A 14,165-nucleotide genomic window follows, 5' to 3' on the forward strand; every position below is an offset into this window, starting at 1 on the left:
GTGATAAAAACAATATGGCATTGGCACTAAAACAGACTTCTAGACCAATGGAACCAAATAGACAGTCCAGAATCAAATCCCACCCTATATGGTCAACTAATATTCAACAAGGGAACCAAGAAAACTAATGAGAAAAGGATAGTCTATTCAGCAAATAGTGCTGGAAAAACTGGAGAAACATTACAGAATAATGAAACTAGACCCTTTACTCATACCACTCACAAAAATTAACTCAAAATGGATCCAAGACTTAAACATAAGACCTAATACCATAAAACTCCTAAAGAAAACATAGAGATGAAGCCCAAAGATATGTGTCTTGGGAATGATTTTTTTTGGATATGACATCAAAAGCACAAGCAATACAAATAAAAATCAACAAATGGGACTATATCAAATTCAAAAGCTCCTGCCCTGCAAAATAAACAATCAACAAAATGAGGTGATTGCCAACAGACTGGAAGAAAATTTTTACAAATCATGTATCAGATGAGGGGTTAGTATTCAAAATACATAAAGAATTAATACAACTTAATAACCAAAAAAATAGTTTTAAATGGGCAGAAGAACCAAATAGACACTTTTCCAAATAGGACATCAAAATGGTCAACAGACACATGAGAAGATGCTCAACATCACTAATCACCAGGGAGAGACAAGCAAAAACCACAGTGAGATATCACCTCATTCCTGTTAAGATGGCTATCGTCAGGACGACAAGAGACAACAGGGGACAGTGAGGCGTGGTGAAGAAGAAACCCTTACACACCGCCAGAAAGAACGTAAGTTAGTCAACCACTGTGGAAAACAATATGAAGGGGCCTCAGAAAATTAAAACTAGACCTACCTCCAGGAATTCTGCTTCTCAGAATATACCCAAGGAAATGAAAACAGTAATTCGGTGAGATACATGCACTCCCGTGTTTACTACAGCACTATTCACAATAGCCAAAATATGGAAACAACCCAAAAGACCACCAACAAATGAAGGGGTAAAAAAGATTCACATACAGAATGTAATATTTTTCACCCATGAGAAAGGAATATATCCTGCCATTGGTGACAACATGAATGAACCTTGAACGTACTATTAAGCCAGACAAGACAGAGAAAGGCAAGCACTGTACAACATCACTCATATGTGGGATCCAAAGAAATCAAACGTGCAAAAACAACAACAATGTACAAGGGAATGCCCATCAGACCATCAGCTGATTTCTCAACAGAAACTCTAGAAGCCAGAATGGAAAAGCATAATATATTTAAAGTGATGAAAGGGAAGAACCAACAACCAAGAATACTCTACCCAGCAAGACTCTCCTTCAGATTTGATGGAGAAATCAAAAGCTTTCCAGACAAGCAAAAATTAAGAGAATTCAGCACCACCAAAGCAGCTTTACAACAAATACTAAAAGAATTTCTCTAGGCAGGAAACACAAGTGAAGGAAGAGACCTACGGAAAATAAACCAGAAACGATTAAGAAACAGGTAATAGGATCATGCTGTGTGCTGTGCTCAGGCACTCAGTCACGTCTGACTCTTTGTGACTCCATGGACTGTAGCCTGCCAAGCTCCTCTGTCCATGGAATTCTCCAGGCAAGTAGCCAGTTATTTCTCCAGGTCTTCCCAACTCAGTGATCAAACCTAGATCTCCACATTGCAGGCAGATTCTTTACCATCTGATTAGATGTCATGTATGTTCACTGAACATAGACAATAATATGGTACTATAAGCATATAATGTAATAAATATTACAAAGGCAACCATATCACAATACATTAATATATCAAAGTACTATGATGTATACCTTAAATTTACACCACATTGCATGTCGAATTTATCCCATTTTTTAAAAGTGATAGGAAATGAAGAAAATTGGAAGGTTCACATTACCTGATTTCAAGACCAACCAAAAAATACAAAAATCAAACCAGTGTGGTACTGAAAAAAGAATATACATATAAACAAATGTAATAGATGAGAAAGTCTAAAACATAGACTTGGACAAATGCAACCAACTGATTTCTGACAAAGGCACAAAAGCAATTCAGTAGAAAAAGGATAGTCTTTAAAGAAATAGTGCTAGAACATGGACATCCAAATGCAGGAAAAAAAAAAAAGACCAACCCAAGCCTCACCTCTTTACAAAAATTAACTCAAAATGGATCACAGACCTATATGTAAAACCTAAAACTATACAAAATCTAGAAAAAAAGCAGGAAGAAATCCTGGTGACCTTGTACTAGGGAAAAGAGTCCTTAGATACAATACTAAAAGCCCAGGCCATAAAAGAAAAATGTATCAAATTGAACTTTATAAATTTAAAACACTTGTTCTGCAAAAGTTCTTTAAGAGACTTGGAGAGAATACTTGCAAATTACATATCTAACAAATGACTTGTATCCAGAATATATAAACAATGTTTGAAATTCAGCAAGAAGAAAATAAGCAACGTAATTACAAAGTGGGCAAAAGATATGAATAGATAACTCACCAAAAAAGATATACAGATGGCAAATAAGCATATGAAAAATACTCAACATTATTATTCATTAGGGAAAGTCTAAATTAAAACCATAATGACATAGCACTATACACCTATTAGAATAGCTAAAAAGAAAAAGAAAAAAATGATGAAACCACATGCTGGCACAGATGCAGAGCAATTAGAACTTCTTACAAGCCTAGTGAGAAGGCAAAATGATAGCCACTTGGGAAAACAATTTGATAGTTTCTTATAAAGTTAAATACATTCTCACCATAATAACAGAAATCAGACTCCTAAGTATCCACCCCCCCCAAAAAATTTTAACTTATATGCAGATTACATCATGTGAAATGCCAGGCTGGATGAAGCACAAGCTGGAATCAAGACTGCCAGGAAAAATATCAATAACCTCAGATACACAGACGACACCACCCTTATGGCAGAAAGTGAAGAAGAACTAAAGAGCCTCTTGATGAAAGTGAAAGAGGAGAGTGAAAAAGTTGGCTTAAAACTCAACATTCAAAAAACTGAAAAAGTTGGCTTAAAACTTAACATTCAGAAAACTAAGATCATGGCATCTGGTCCCATCACTTCATGGCAAATAGACGGGGAAACAATGGGAACAGTGACAGACTTTATTTTGGGGGGCTCCAAAGTCACTGCAGATGGTAACTGAAGCCATGAAATTAAAAGACGCTTGCTCCTTGGAAGAAGAGCTATGACCAACCTAGACAGCATATTAAAAAGCAGAGATATTACTTTACCAACAAAGGTCTGTCTAATCAAAGCTATGGTTTTTCCAGTAGTCCTGTATGGATGTGAGAGTTGGACTATAAAGCAAGCTGAGCGCTGAAGAATTGATGCTTTTGAACTGTGGTGTTGGCGAATACTCTTGAGAGTCCCTTGGACTGCAAGGAAATCGAACTAGTCAATCCTAAAAGAAATCAATCCTGAGTATTCATTGGAAGGACTGATGCTGAAGCTGAAACTCCAATACTCTGGCCAGCTGATGTGAAGAACCGACTCATTTGAAAAGACCTTGATGCTGGGAAAGATTGAAGGCAGGAGGAGAAGGGGACGACAGAGGATGAGATGGTTGGATGGCATCACTGACTCTATGGACATGAGTTTGAGTAGGCTCCAGGAGTTGGTGATGGACAGGGAAGCCTAGCAAGCTGAAGTCCACAGGGTTGCAAAGAGTCAAACATGACTGAGAGACTGCATTGAATTGAATGATCCACAAAAACCTACCCATGAATGTTAAAAGCATGTTTAATCATAATTGTAAAAAAATAAAACAACCCAAAGGCCCATCAGCAAGTATCTAGATAAACAGTGCTACATTCATACAATGGAATATGACTCAGCAGTAAAAATGAGGGAGCTACCAATACAACCAATAATGTGAACAATTCCCAAACATATTTTGTTGAGTGAAGAAAGACCGAAAATGCTACATACTGTATGATTTCACTTATATAACATACTGAGGCTTCCCTGATAGCTCAAGTGGATAAGAATCCACTTGCCAAAGTAGGAGACTTAGGTTCAATCCCTGGTCTGGGAAGTTTCCACATGCCACACAGTAATTACCCCACACATCACAACCACTGAGCTTGTGCTCCAGAGCTCAGGAACCACAACTACTGAGCTCTCGTGCCAAAACCACTGAAGCCCATGGGCCCCAGAGCCAGTGCTCCGCAACAAGAGAAGCCACTGCAATGAGAAGCCCACACCCACAACTAGACACAAGCCCTCACTCTCTGCAACTAGAGAAAAAGCCTGTGCAGCAACAAAGACCCAGCACAGCCAATAAATAAATACATAAATAAAATGTATATAATATTCTGGAAAAGGCAAAAGCATAGGGATGCAACAAACCTGCAGTTCCCATATATAGTCAGTTGTTTTTTCTCAAAGGGACTAGGGATACTAAATCAGGAAAAGTAAAGTCTTGAATAAATGGTGTGGGAACAACAAATGCAGAGAGAAAATGAACCTCAGCTTCCATTTAACATTACACACAAAAATTAATTTGAGATGGATCACAGACCTAGACAAAAAAGCTAAAACTATAAAACCTCTAGAAGAAATGATACATTATCTTCAGAATCTTGGGCTATAGAAAGAGTGCTTACCACAGAAAAGTACTCAAAAGAGAAGAAGATTTATAAGTTGAACTTCATCAAAATTTTAAAACTTGTGATCATCAAAATAAATACTAAAAAATAAAAAGGCAAGTAAGATACTGAAAGAAAATATCTTGGATACATATGTATGATAAAGAATTATATCCAGAATTTATAAAGAACTTCTGAAAATCAATAATAAAAACACAAACAACCCACATTTTTAATGTACAAACACCTGAAGAGACACTTCACAAAAGAAAATATGTAAATGACAATAAGAATATAAAAAGTGCTCAACGTCATATTCACCAAGAAAATGTGAAAATCACAATGAAATTCCATTTTAAAACAACTAGAATGGCTAAAATTTAAAAGACTGACAATGACAAACTTTGCAGAGGATATAGAACAATGAAAATTCTCATACACTGATGGCAGAAATATAAAGTGATAGAACCATTTTGGGAAAAAAATGTCTGATAGTTTTTTATAAACATACATCTGTCTTATAAACTAGTGTAGTTAAACTACACTCTTAACTACAAAATGAAAACATATGTCAACAAAACAGTTAAACAATAATGTTTGCAGCAATTTTGTTTACAATAGCCAAAAGCTGGAAAAAAGACAAATATCCATCAATTCACAATTTATCAAATTGTGGTATAATTGTAAAGTGGAATACTGGGGCTTCCCTGGTGGCTCAAAGAGTAAAGTGTCTGCTTGCAATGCAGGAGACCTGGGTTCGATCCCTGGGTCAGGAAGATCCCCTGGAGAAGGAAATGGCAACCCACTCCAGTACTCTTGCCTGGAAAATCCCATGGACAGAGAAGCCTAGTAGACTACAGTCCATAGTTGAGTAGTGGAATACTACTCAACTATAAAAAAGAATGAACTGATAAATACAACAAGCATGAATATTAAAAATATATATATGTTGAGGGAAATAAGCCAACCACCGAAGACTACACACTGAATGATTCTAGAACAAAGGAAAATAATCTATGATGATAGGTATCAGAACATCAGAACAATGGGTGCCTATGGGGAGTGGAAACTTAACGGAAGAGAGCACGAGAGAACTTTCTGAGGTAATGAAAATGTTTAAGTCTTAAATGGGGCAGTGGGTACATGGGTGCATACACTGATCAAAATATCATACTATACACTTAAAATCTGTTCACTGCATGTCAAAATTATCTCTAAAAAATTTATTTAGGCCTCTTCAGTGGTAGAAAATGCAGAAGATATCACATGGCATCCTGCATGTAGTGAACAAAAGGCCACTTTTAGAGAGAGTATGAATTCATTCAAATTCACAGAGAAAAGCTTAACTTCATATGGGGCTCATATGCTTGGGAAAACAGAGTGGTCTTACTTTAAGCAACTGGAAACTGTTTATTGGCAAATTTTTTAAATGCAGTTTCTTTTTTTAATTAGACTTGACAATATAAGAATGAGTGGATCAAATAAAGAGGTTAAAACTGAATCAACTATGAGAAGTCTATACAAAAAAAGTATAGACGGTCATTGTTATTTCTCATTGGGCAGGAATGAGAGTTAACAATATAAAGTATGTTGATAATATCTTGTATAAGACAAACATATGATTTTGTTAACTACACATAACTTCTGTTCTCAATCGAATCCAACACAGAGGACATATTACCTCTCACAACCAATAGTTTTGCTATAGGATCTATAACTATAATTCAAATTCTTCAACATTAGGAACTACAGCAAATTTCAACCCCAAATGAATTAAAATGATGGTTCACATATTAATATAAATCTCCACAAATGGAATAAACTGGATCGAAGTATATCTACACTAAAACTGATAATATTTTACCAGAATTTCTTAACCTTTATTTTTAAAATGAAGGAAATACAATTTCAGTATTTAATTGATCTCTGCATTTTTAACCAGAAACCCATCTACTTTCAAACTTAAGTGAGACAATCCTTAATCCACCTGAGTGCGTGCATATGCATGTATGCCCATTTGTGTACGTGTCTTTGCACAATCACATGGACATGTAGCCCAAACAAGCAAGTTCTGTGTGGTTCTCCAAAGCTTTAACTGACTTGGTATTGGTATTAAAAGAAAACACTTGAAAGTAAAAGATCGAGCATCCCATTTTTCAAGCTCTTTGTGGCAGTAGCATACCTGTGCCCTCTTCTGTACCTCCAGGAGGAGTTCAGAGTACTGCAGCTCCAGTTCCTTCTTTTGTTTGTGCCAGCAGCTCTCTTGTGCTTTGATCTGCTCTGCCACTTTGTTAAAGGTGTCTTCCTGGGTTTGCTGAAGCTCTTTCATCGTATCGGACTTGTTTTTACAGATATACTCTAGATGACTTATCTAAATGGTGAAATGCAATACAGAACAAGATATGCTCACCCATGTGTTCTTTGTATCATCTCCCCCAAAAGCTATTCTAGAATATTATACTATATTTTATACCTTAAGATCATACAAAAATTTTAAGCTAAAATGAAAAATAAATGAAGAAACAGGAGTCAGTAGAACAAAACTATATTTTAGCAGAAAATGTTTCATTTATATGTATAGATGACATCTTTTTCTCCAATAAAATTGTATGTGTGTGCTCAGTCACTCAGTTGTGTCTGACTCTCTGTGACCCCATGGACTGCAGCCCACCAGGCTCCTCTGTCTATGGCATTTTCCATGCAAGAATATTGAAACTGGTTGTCATTTCCTATAGGGGATCTTCCTAACCCAGGGATCAAACCCACACCTCCTGCATTGGCAGGTGGATTCTTTACCACTATACCACCTGGGAAGCCCCAATAACTAACAAAGTTACTTATTCTATAATCAATTTTACTGAGAAAATTAAGAAGAATATTTTTACCTCTAGAACCAAAACTCAAGCTGTTCAGATATTTCAGTGGGAAAGGAAGTACTTAAATGAGATTTATAAATCTACAAACATTTTACATATAATAAAGCAGAATGTTCCAATCATTTTTTATTTCACATTCAAAACACTGGAAAGCAAATCCTCATCATCTAATATATATGACAGTTAATGATGTTTTGAAATTATGAAAAACTATTAAAATACAATACCACATCAGAGAGCTAAAACATGTACTCAATTATCAGTAATTTGGAAATCTGTTATGTACACATTCACAGCTAAGAACAGTATCTCCACTTATCACAATTTATTCCCTTATTTCCTCAACCCTACTTCTCAATGCCTATGATTGTTTGCCAATCAGACCAAGATAAAAATGCTCTAAAATTGGGCCAAGATGCTGTTTCATTACTTCAACAGATTAAAAAAAAAAAAAAAAACTTAGGGAACAATTTTCCTCTCTGTATCCCTTAAGGGCAAATGTCACTGCAACTAAGACCTAGAAACTAGATCATATAAATATAGTTCTAACTAGTTCAACAGACTCAGGATAAGAATCAACACCTTTAACAGAGAAATACATTGGACTGCTAAGCCACTTTAATTTTCAATAACCAAAAGAAGGTTTTTAAATTTTTTTTGAAAGACTGAATTCCTAGGTTTGTGAATGTTAAAGGGGTGATGAAAGTCCAGTTTTCTCCTACAATATGTTCTTCTTACTATCTAAAGCACTGAATGGGTTTTGTAATATACAGTTTGTTCTATTACAAGACATGTCATAAACATAATTTTTAAATTTTAAGTGCTTTTAAAGTAACATCTCATTATTTCCTGAGCAAAGAATTTTAGGATCATGTTTTTGAATAACTGTATCTTGTTTCTATTTTATGCTAACATAAAGAGTTGGTTTATTAATGTAAATGACTAAGTTCTTTGAATTGCTTCATCAGTAAGATTAATTTATTTTCTTTTAATTAGGTCCCTGTGGCTAACACTGGCTAGTAGTATTAGCATGTCCTGCACAGAAAGTGGAGCTCAGAGACTTCATACAGACTTCAGTCACATTTACATGCCCACAGCAATGGCATCAAACTGAGTTGTAGACAAGCCATAATTAATGGTATTGAATTATTAACACCCAAATTCTTTTTGAAATAAGATGAATGTCAGCCCTTCTTAATGATACTGTGATGTGGACAAATGTCACTGAATTTAATAGAGGAATCTGGTGCCTGAGGACAGTTACCTTCTCATTAGCCCTGTTGAGGTCTACGATCAGGGCATCAACATTCTCCTGCAAGACTGCACAAAGCTCAGGCCAAGAGAATTTATCCAGCATGCCTTCTGGTTGTTTTATGAGCACAGAGCCTGCTATCAAGTGCTGATACAAGGTATGAAGGAAGGTTAGCTTCTCCTGTGAGAAAAAAAGAAATTAATTCCAGTATATAAACACTGTAAGAAGTAAAACACATAATACACGTGGTAAAGAATTTATGTCAAAAATCCTAGAAAGGAATTAAAATACTCAAGTATGGGAATATGGTCATCTTGGGGACTTTTTTAACATTCAAAGTTAAACATCAGATAGAAACTTAAATTGCTTACATTTAGTAAAAAATCTCAAGTGTAGAAGCCAAAAGACCTGGGTTCTGAGGCCAGCTCTGCTACAACTGAGGACATGATCTGAGTCAGTGTCTGTTTAGGATTCACCTTCCTTGGCTTTAACATGAGGTATCTGGACTAGATGCTTCTAAGCTCTTCTAACTAGAAGTTAACATGGTAATTCCATAATTTTATATTTACATTTGCCAAAAAAGATGTGAAATCAAAAAACCAAAATATAGAGTGTATCCAACACTGTTAAAGAAAAAGTTATACCAATATCTGCACTTTACATGCACACAATTACTCAGCTTTCCTCCTCCTCCAGAGATTCTAGTTTACTTACCACTTATAAGAAATCTATCCTAAGCCCCTTAGGCAAAGCAGACAGTGATATGAAAGAGATGGAAGATAGGCTCATTATTTTTCCCCCACTTAGAAGTTTATACCAGACTTGGCAAACTGGGCATTTATAGGTGTTTAAATATCACAAACTTAGCAGTCCAAAAAAAAAAAAGAAAGGACATAGCTGCCCAAGACATGCTTTAAAACTGTTCAATTAAAAATATGTAAAAAAATTCTTTCAAATTATATTGCTATTGTTGTAACTAAACCATCCATTGTTTAATGACCTAGAAACACTATACTATAGAATTCATTAAAAAGCTGATTTCCATCTTGAACACAAAAAGAGAATTTACTTACTAAAATGCCAAATTGCTCTTGTTGTAAAACATTTTTATCCTTTAAGTCAAAGAATGGAACTCAAGAAAAGGTAATTGTGAAGCTGCAAAACGAGCATTTTAGGTAGATAAACTAAGTTCTCTCAAGGTTTTTAATAGACCAACAGGAAAACCTTTAAAAGAAATTTTAAATTTCTATTTAAAAAATAGGAATTCTAATCTTCCAGACAAGAACTGAATGTAGCATATGTAAACTTATTGTAGTTAGAAGCTGTGGTGAAAGTTTCCAATATATATAAAAATACATATCTTTCATTCTCTCTATATGTCATCTGAGATTTTTTCCAAATATAACAATTTAAACCCCCCCAAAAAATTTGAATATATAGCTATATCCACAACTTGAATTAAGATATAAGAAGAATCTTTATAACAATGCTATATATTTTTATTTTTTAAGCAATTAAAGATGCCTTTTGCATTTTCAACTAAATTGAGACATTCAAAAATCTTATTAAGTATAACTAACCAAACATAACACTCAGGCACTAACAATCTTCCCTCTCCGCATTTTGCCAAGTGATCGAGTTCTTCATAAAGGGTAATTCATTGTGTCGCCATCATGTCCTTTTTGCTTGGGCTGTGATGAACCATGCATGACAATCATCCATTTGGCGTGAAAAGAGAATCTCAAGATCCAAAATCAATTCACACATGTTGAACCCAACCACAATCCTGTAGACATGCTGACTTTACAATACAGTCAGCCTTCTAGTTTCCTTTACTTTAATCATTATCTGATGTGTAGAACAATTCCAGCCCCTTCATGTGGACACAATTTAAATCCCAGACTGTAAGAAGAGTGGGAAGAATGTTTCCTTTTTACTCTCTTGGCATTCATGTTCATATTTGTTCGAGTAATGAACTCAATATGCAAGACGACTCAGATAAACTAGCTCCATGCTAGCTAGACTAGCTCTACGTCCCATGGGTAAAAGAAAATGTAAGATTACAATTCTACTCACACAGGCTCATACAGTATGGAAGAGTCTGTCATATTTTAAGAAGTCATTAACAAATTAACATGGATAGGCAACTCCCAAGGACATCCAAATAAACTTTGTAACTGTGTGAGACTTGTATTTTTCTAAATTTTGATTAATATCTTACAATTATAAAAAAATAAGGCAACTGTCTATTAAAGTAGATATTATTCCTGTTTTGCAAATAAGGAAGCAAAGATGTGGAGAGACCAAACCATGTGGCTTTTCCATATTCACAGTTTGTAAACAGAAGTACCTCTACCCAAGTGAGTTCTTTCAGCTTACAAAAAAGACTCTTTCCACCTTATCAGGCTACTAACTACTGAAATAAAAAAATTATTTTGTCACTGACACACAAGACTGTTAGGAGCATAGCTGCTTGAGAGAGTATGTTCTAATAGAGAAAACAACTTGTACAAATGGTAAAACAGTTAAACTACTTTATTTCTCTCACAAAATTGTATCATACAAGAGTAATGGAATGGCTGGTTTTGCAGCTGGCATGAACACTTCAAAATAGCTGAGAAGAATTTTTTGAATTAAATAAGAAGACCCACTTGATAGATGTAAATTTCTAAAAGTGAGATTAGTGCGAGGCCTTCCTGACAGTCTTCTTGTCTCAGGTAATACCTCAGCATCCTTATGGAAAGCCTGGGAAAGCTTCTCAAGTTCACTCTCAGATTGGGCTGCTCGCGCCTTTTCTTTCTCCCAACAGTGCAGCACATTCTGCAGTTCCACTTTCAGAGTGTTTATTAGAGCCTCTCTGTCTGCACATTTAGTGCGTAAATGACTTAACTCCTTACTGACATCTGCCAGCTTATCCTGAAGATCCTGTTGGAGACACCAAACAAAAAGATGGTGGGAAGATTATAACACTTAAATATAAAATGTTAATCAAATAACTTATTCCAGAAAGCTCTTTACAAGGGTTTTCCTTTCAGCTCATTATTAAAAAAAAAAAAAAAAAAAAAATTGGTAGCTCAAAAACTTTCAAATAACATTTAAAAAATAAATCTCCTACATTTACTATAAGAACATTTACTTCCCAATGATATTTCAAATTCCAAATACGTGACATAAAATTCTGCTTCACTTTTCAGTCCTTACCCTTAACAGATTTCATTCAAGTACATCCATGACAAACAACGCGAACCCACACCAAAAAATTCCAACTCTGAGAGTTGCCTTAGTATAATTTTGCCAACATGTAGTACATAAAAGCAGCACAAAAAATAAACGGTTGTCCTGGACCTTAGCTAGGTGTGGTCTCAGCCCACTACTAGGCATGATGTACTTAAAACAATAACTCCACTCCAAAATTATGAAAACTGACTCCAAGCACTGATGTGCTTACATAAAATATGTTGACTGTGGATCAAATCTTAAAACAATTTTTGAATCTATGGTACTATCATTAAATCTGGAAAATGAATTTTTCCTTGAACCAAAACAATTTCCAATAAAGTTTTTTTAATGAAAAATCATTCTTATTTTGATCAACAATAAAAAAATTGTAAGCTGTATCTAGACATACTTAATAAAAAATAGGAAGATATATTTTCATATAGCTCTCCTTAAAAATATTCCCTAGATAATTATATGAGTTACTTAACACAACAGGAAAAAGTTATTCTAAATTATAATACCTTTATATTTTTAGTGTGAGATTCTATCTTCTGTTTGGTAGAGTCAAGCTCATTCGATGCCTTTTCCTTAGCATTATTCATGTTGCTTAGCTGATGAAAAACAAATGTAAGCAACTTTTAAAATATTTTCCAAGGGTGGATAACTCAAAAGCTAATCTTTAAATTTTTATGCAATTATTAAATACAAATTTTTGATAGTAATTTAATCTTTAAAATGTATTTCTTTTGGTTAACTATGTAATTTCTGTCACAAGTTCACATGCTAAAAAGAAAAGCAAGCATTCAAGCTTAAAATGTCAGTGATATCGTTGTGTTTTTACCAGCTATCTGGATAAAGGATTCCATTCTTACTGTAAACAAATATAACTTTATTTTTAAAATCCTACAGGACCAACATGCCAGAAGCAATGGCATCTATACGGAAAGAAGAAAGGACAGAGCAGAAGACTGTTCTTTCTGCATCGTGAGGGTATCCGCAGGTCTCACTCCATATGACAACCTCAGGGTCGGTCACATGCAGTCCTACTGGGAAGGCTTGTGGCAGGTCATCAGTTGGTCCTGCTCCACTTGTGATTTATTTTCTTTGACAGTTCATTCTTCTTTCTGTCAGACTGCTCTTTTTGCTTTCTTTGCAGCCACCCCCTTGGTCTCCCCACTGCTGTCTCTGGCACTGGTTCACAACAAAGCGCATTACTAAGCCAAAGCCTGCTGAGTCGACTTTTCAACTGTGCTGAAGATCATGTGACATTCATCCTCCCAAATAACAATTCGCTGTGGGTAATATGTTCCTACTTACCCTGCAGCTTCCAGACCTAGGCCTCAGAAAAGGTGCATAAACTACTAACAATACAGGTTGTCTTGTCTCACTGGGAAAGACGGCAATGTTTGCTCTTTATAGAAATTTAATTATTCCAGTGGTCACTTTCTTTTAAGCCTTTTGAAAAATTACAGAAGGCATTAAGAAAACTCACTTTTCCTTCTTTCTTCACCTTAACAAACTAAAGTAAAATATAGCTCTTTTGAAATGGGAAATATAAGGGTTTCATGGCCTTTGTATTACATGAAACAAACAGATAAACACAGAGGGATAAATACTAAATTATAGGTTTTGTAACTTGTCTTCAGTTAGAAAAATTGTCTGTTGTTTTACTAACTGTATTTAATGTAGTTATTTCATATTTTCTAATTTGATAAGATGTAACTAAATAAACTCTTCAATTTTTAAAGCACAAGTTCATAAAGCATTTTAATACCCAAGAAAATTATCAATCCACAAATTAAACAATACAAAAGAGAAGATAACATGTACACCCATGGCCGATTCATGTCAATGTATGGCAAAAAAACACTACAATACTGTAAAGTAATTAGCCTCCAATTAAAATAAGTAAATTAAAAAAAAATTTTAAAAAGAGAGAAGATAAATAGAAGCATGAGTTTTTTCAATTAGGAAACCAAAACCTCCAGGCTACATCAAGCAGATATTTGTTTTTAAAAAACTTCTAACAGTCACTCCCTTTAGAGAATGCAAACTAATTTCTCTCTTTTTCAGTAAGATCTCTACAATTTGTAGAACTCTTAAGCCAAAATATTGACAAGCCCTAAATGTCCACTACCTATTCCAAATCTCATGAAAACACATTAACATTTAAATATTATATTAACTGAGTTGCACAGCTTTTTTATTA

At 34.8% G+C, this 14,165-nt stretch overlaps 1 protein-coding gene and 1 long non-coding RNA gene across 9 annotated transcripts in view; one reads left to right on the forward strand and one right to left on the reverse strand.

Moving 5' to 3' along the window:
- Positions 1 to 14,165, reverse strand: part of CCDC171 (coiled-coil domain containing 171) — a 341,254-nt gene that overhangs the window by 210,643 nt on the left and 116,446 nt on the right. For all 8 annotated transcript variants that reach the window (XR_009495531.1, XM_003586376.6, XM_059889397.1 and 5 more), the window contains 4 exons: positions 12,478 to 12,567; positions 11,462 to 11,662; positions 8,750 to 8,917; positions 6,792 to 6,980 (listed from right to left, as the gene is read on the reverse strand). Coding sequence is in view for 7 of the 8 variants with exons in the window: in XM_003586376.6 (XP_003586424.2) it covers positions 6,792 to 6,980; positions 8,750 to 8,917; positions 11,462 to 11,662; positions 12,478 to 12,567 (648 nt within the window). In the remaining variant the exon portion in view is untranslated. The remainder of the gene's footprint in view (positions 1 to 6,791; positions 6,981 to 8,749; positions 8,918 to 11,461; positions 11,663 to 12,477; positions 12,568 to 14,165) is intronic.
- LOC132345939 (uncharacterized) lies at positions 5,524 to 13,323 on the forward strand. The gene is made up of 3 exons (XR_009495532.1): positions 5,524 to 5,712; positions 8,482 to 8,894; positions 13,113 to 13,323. It is a non-coding gene; the product is annotated as an uncharacterized lncRNA (long non-coding RNA).

The sequence above is a fragment of the Bos taurus genome, chromosome 8 (genome assembly GCF_002263795.3).
Source record: "Bos taurus isolate L1 Dominette 01449 registration number 42190680 breed Hereford chromosome 8, ARS-UCD2.0, whole genome shotgun sequence".
Classification (NCBI taxonomy): domain Eukaryota; kingdom Metazoa; phylum Chordata; class Mammalia; order Artiodactyla; family Bovidae; genus Bos; species Bos taurus.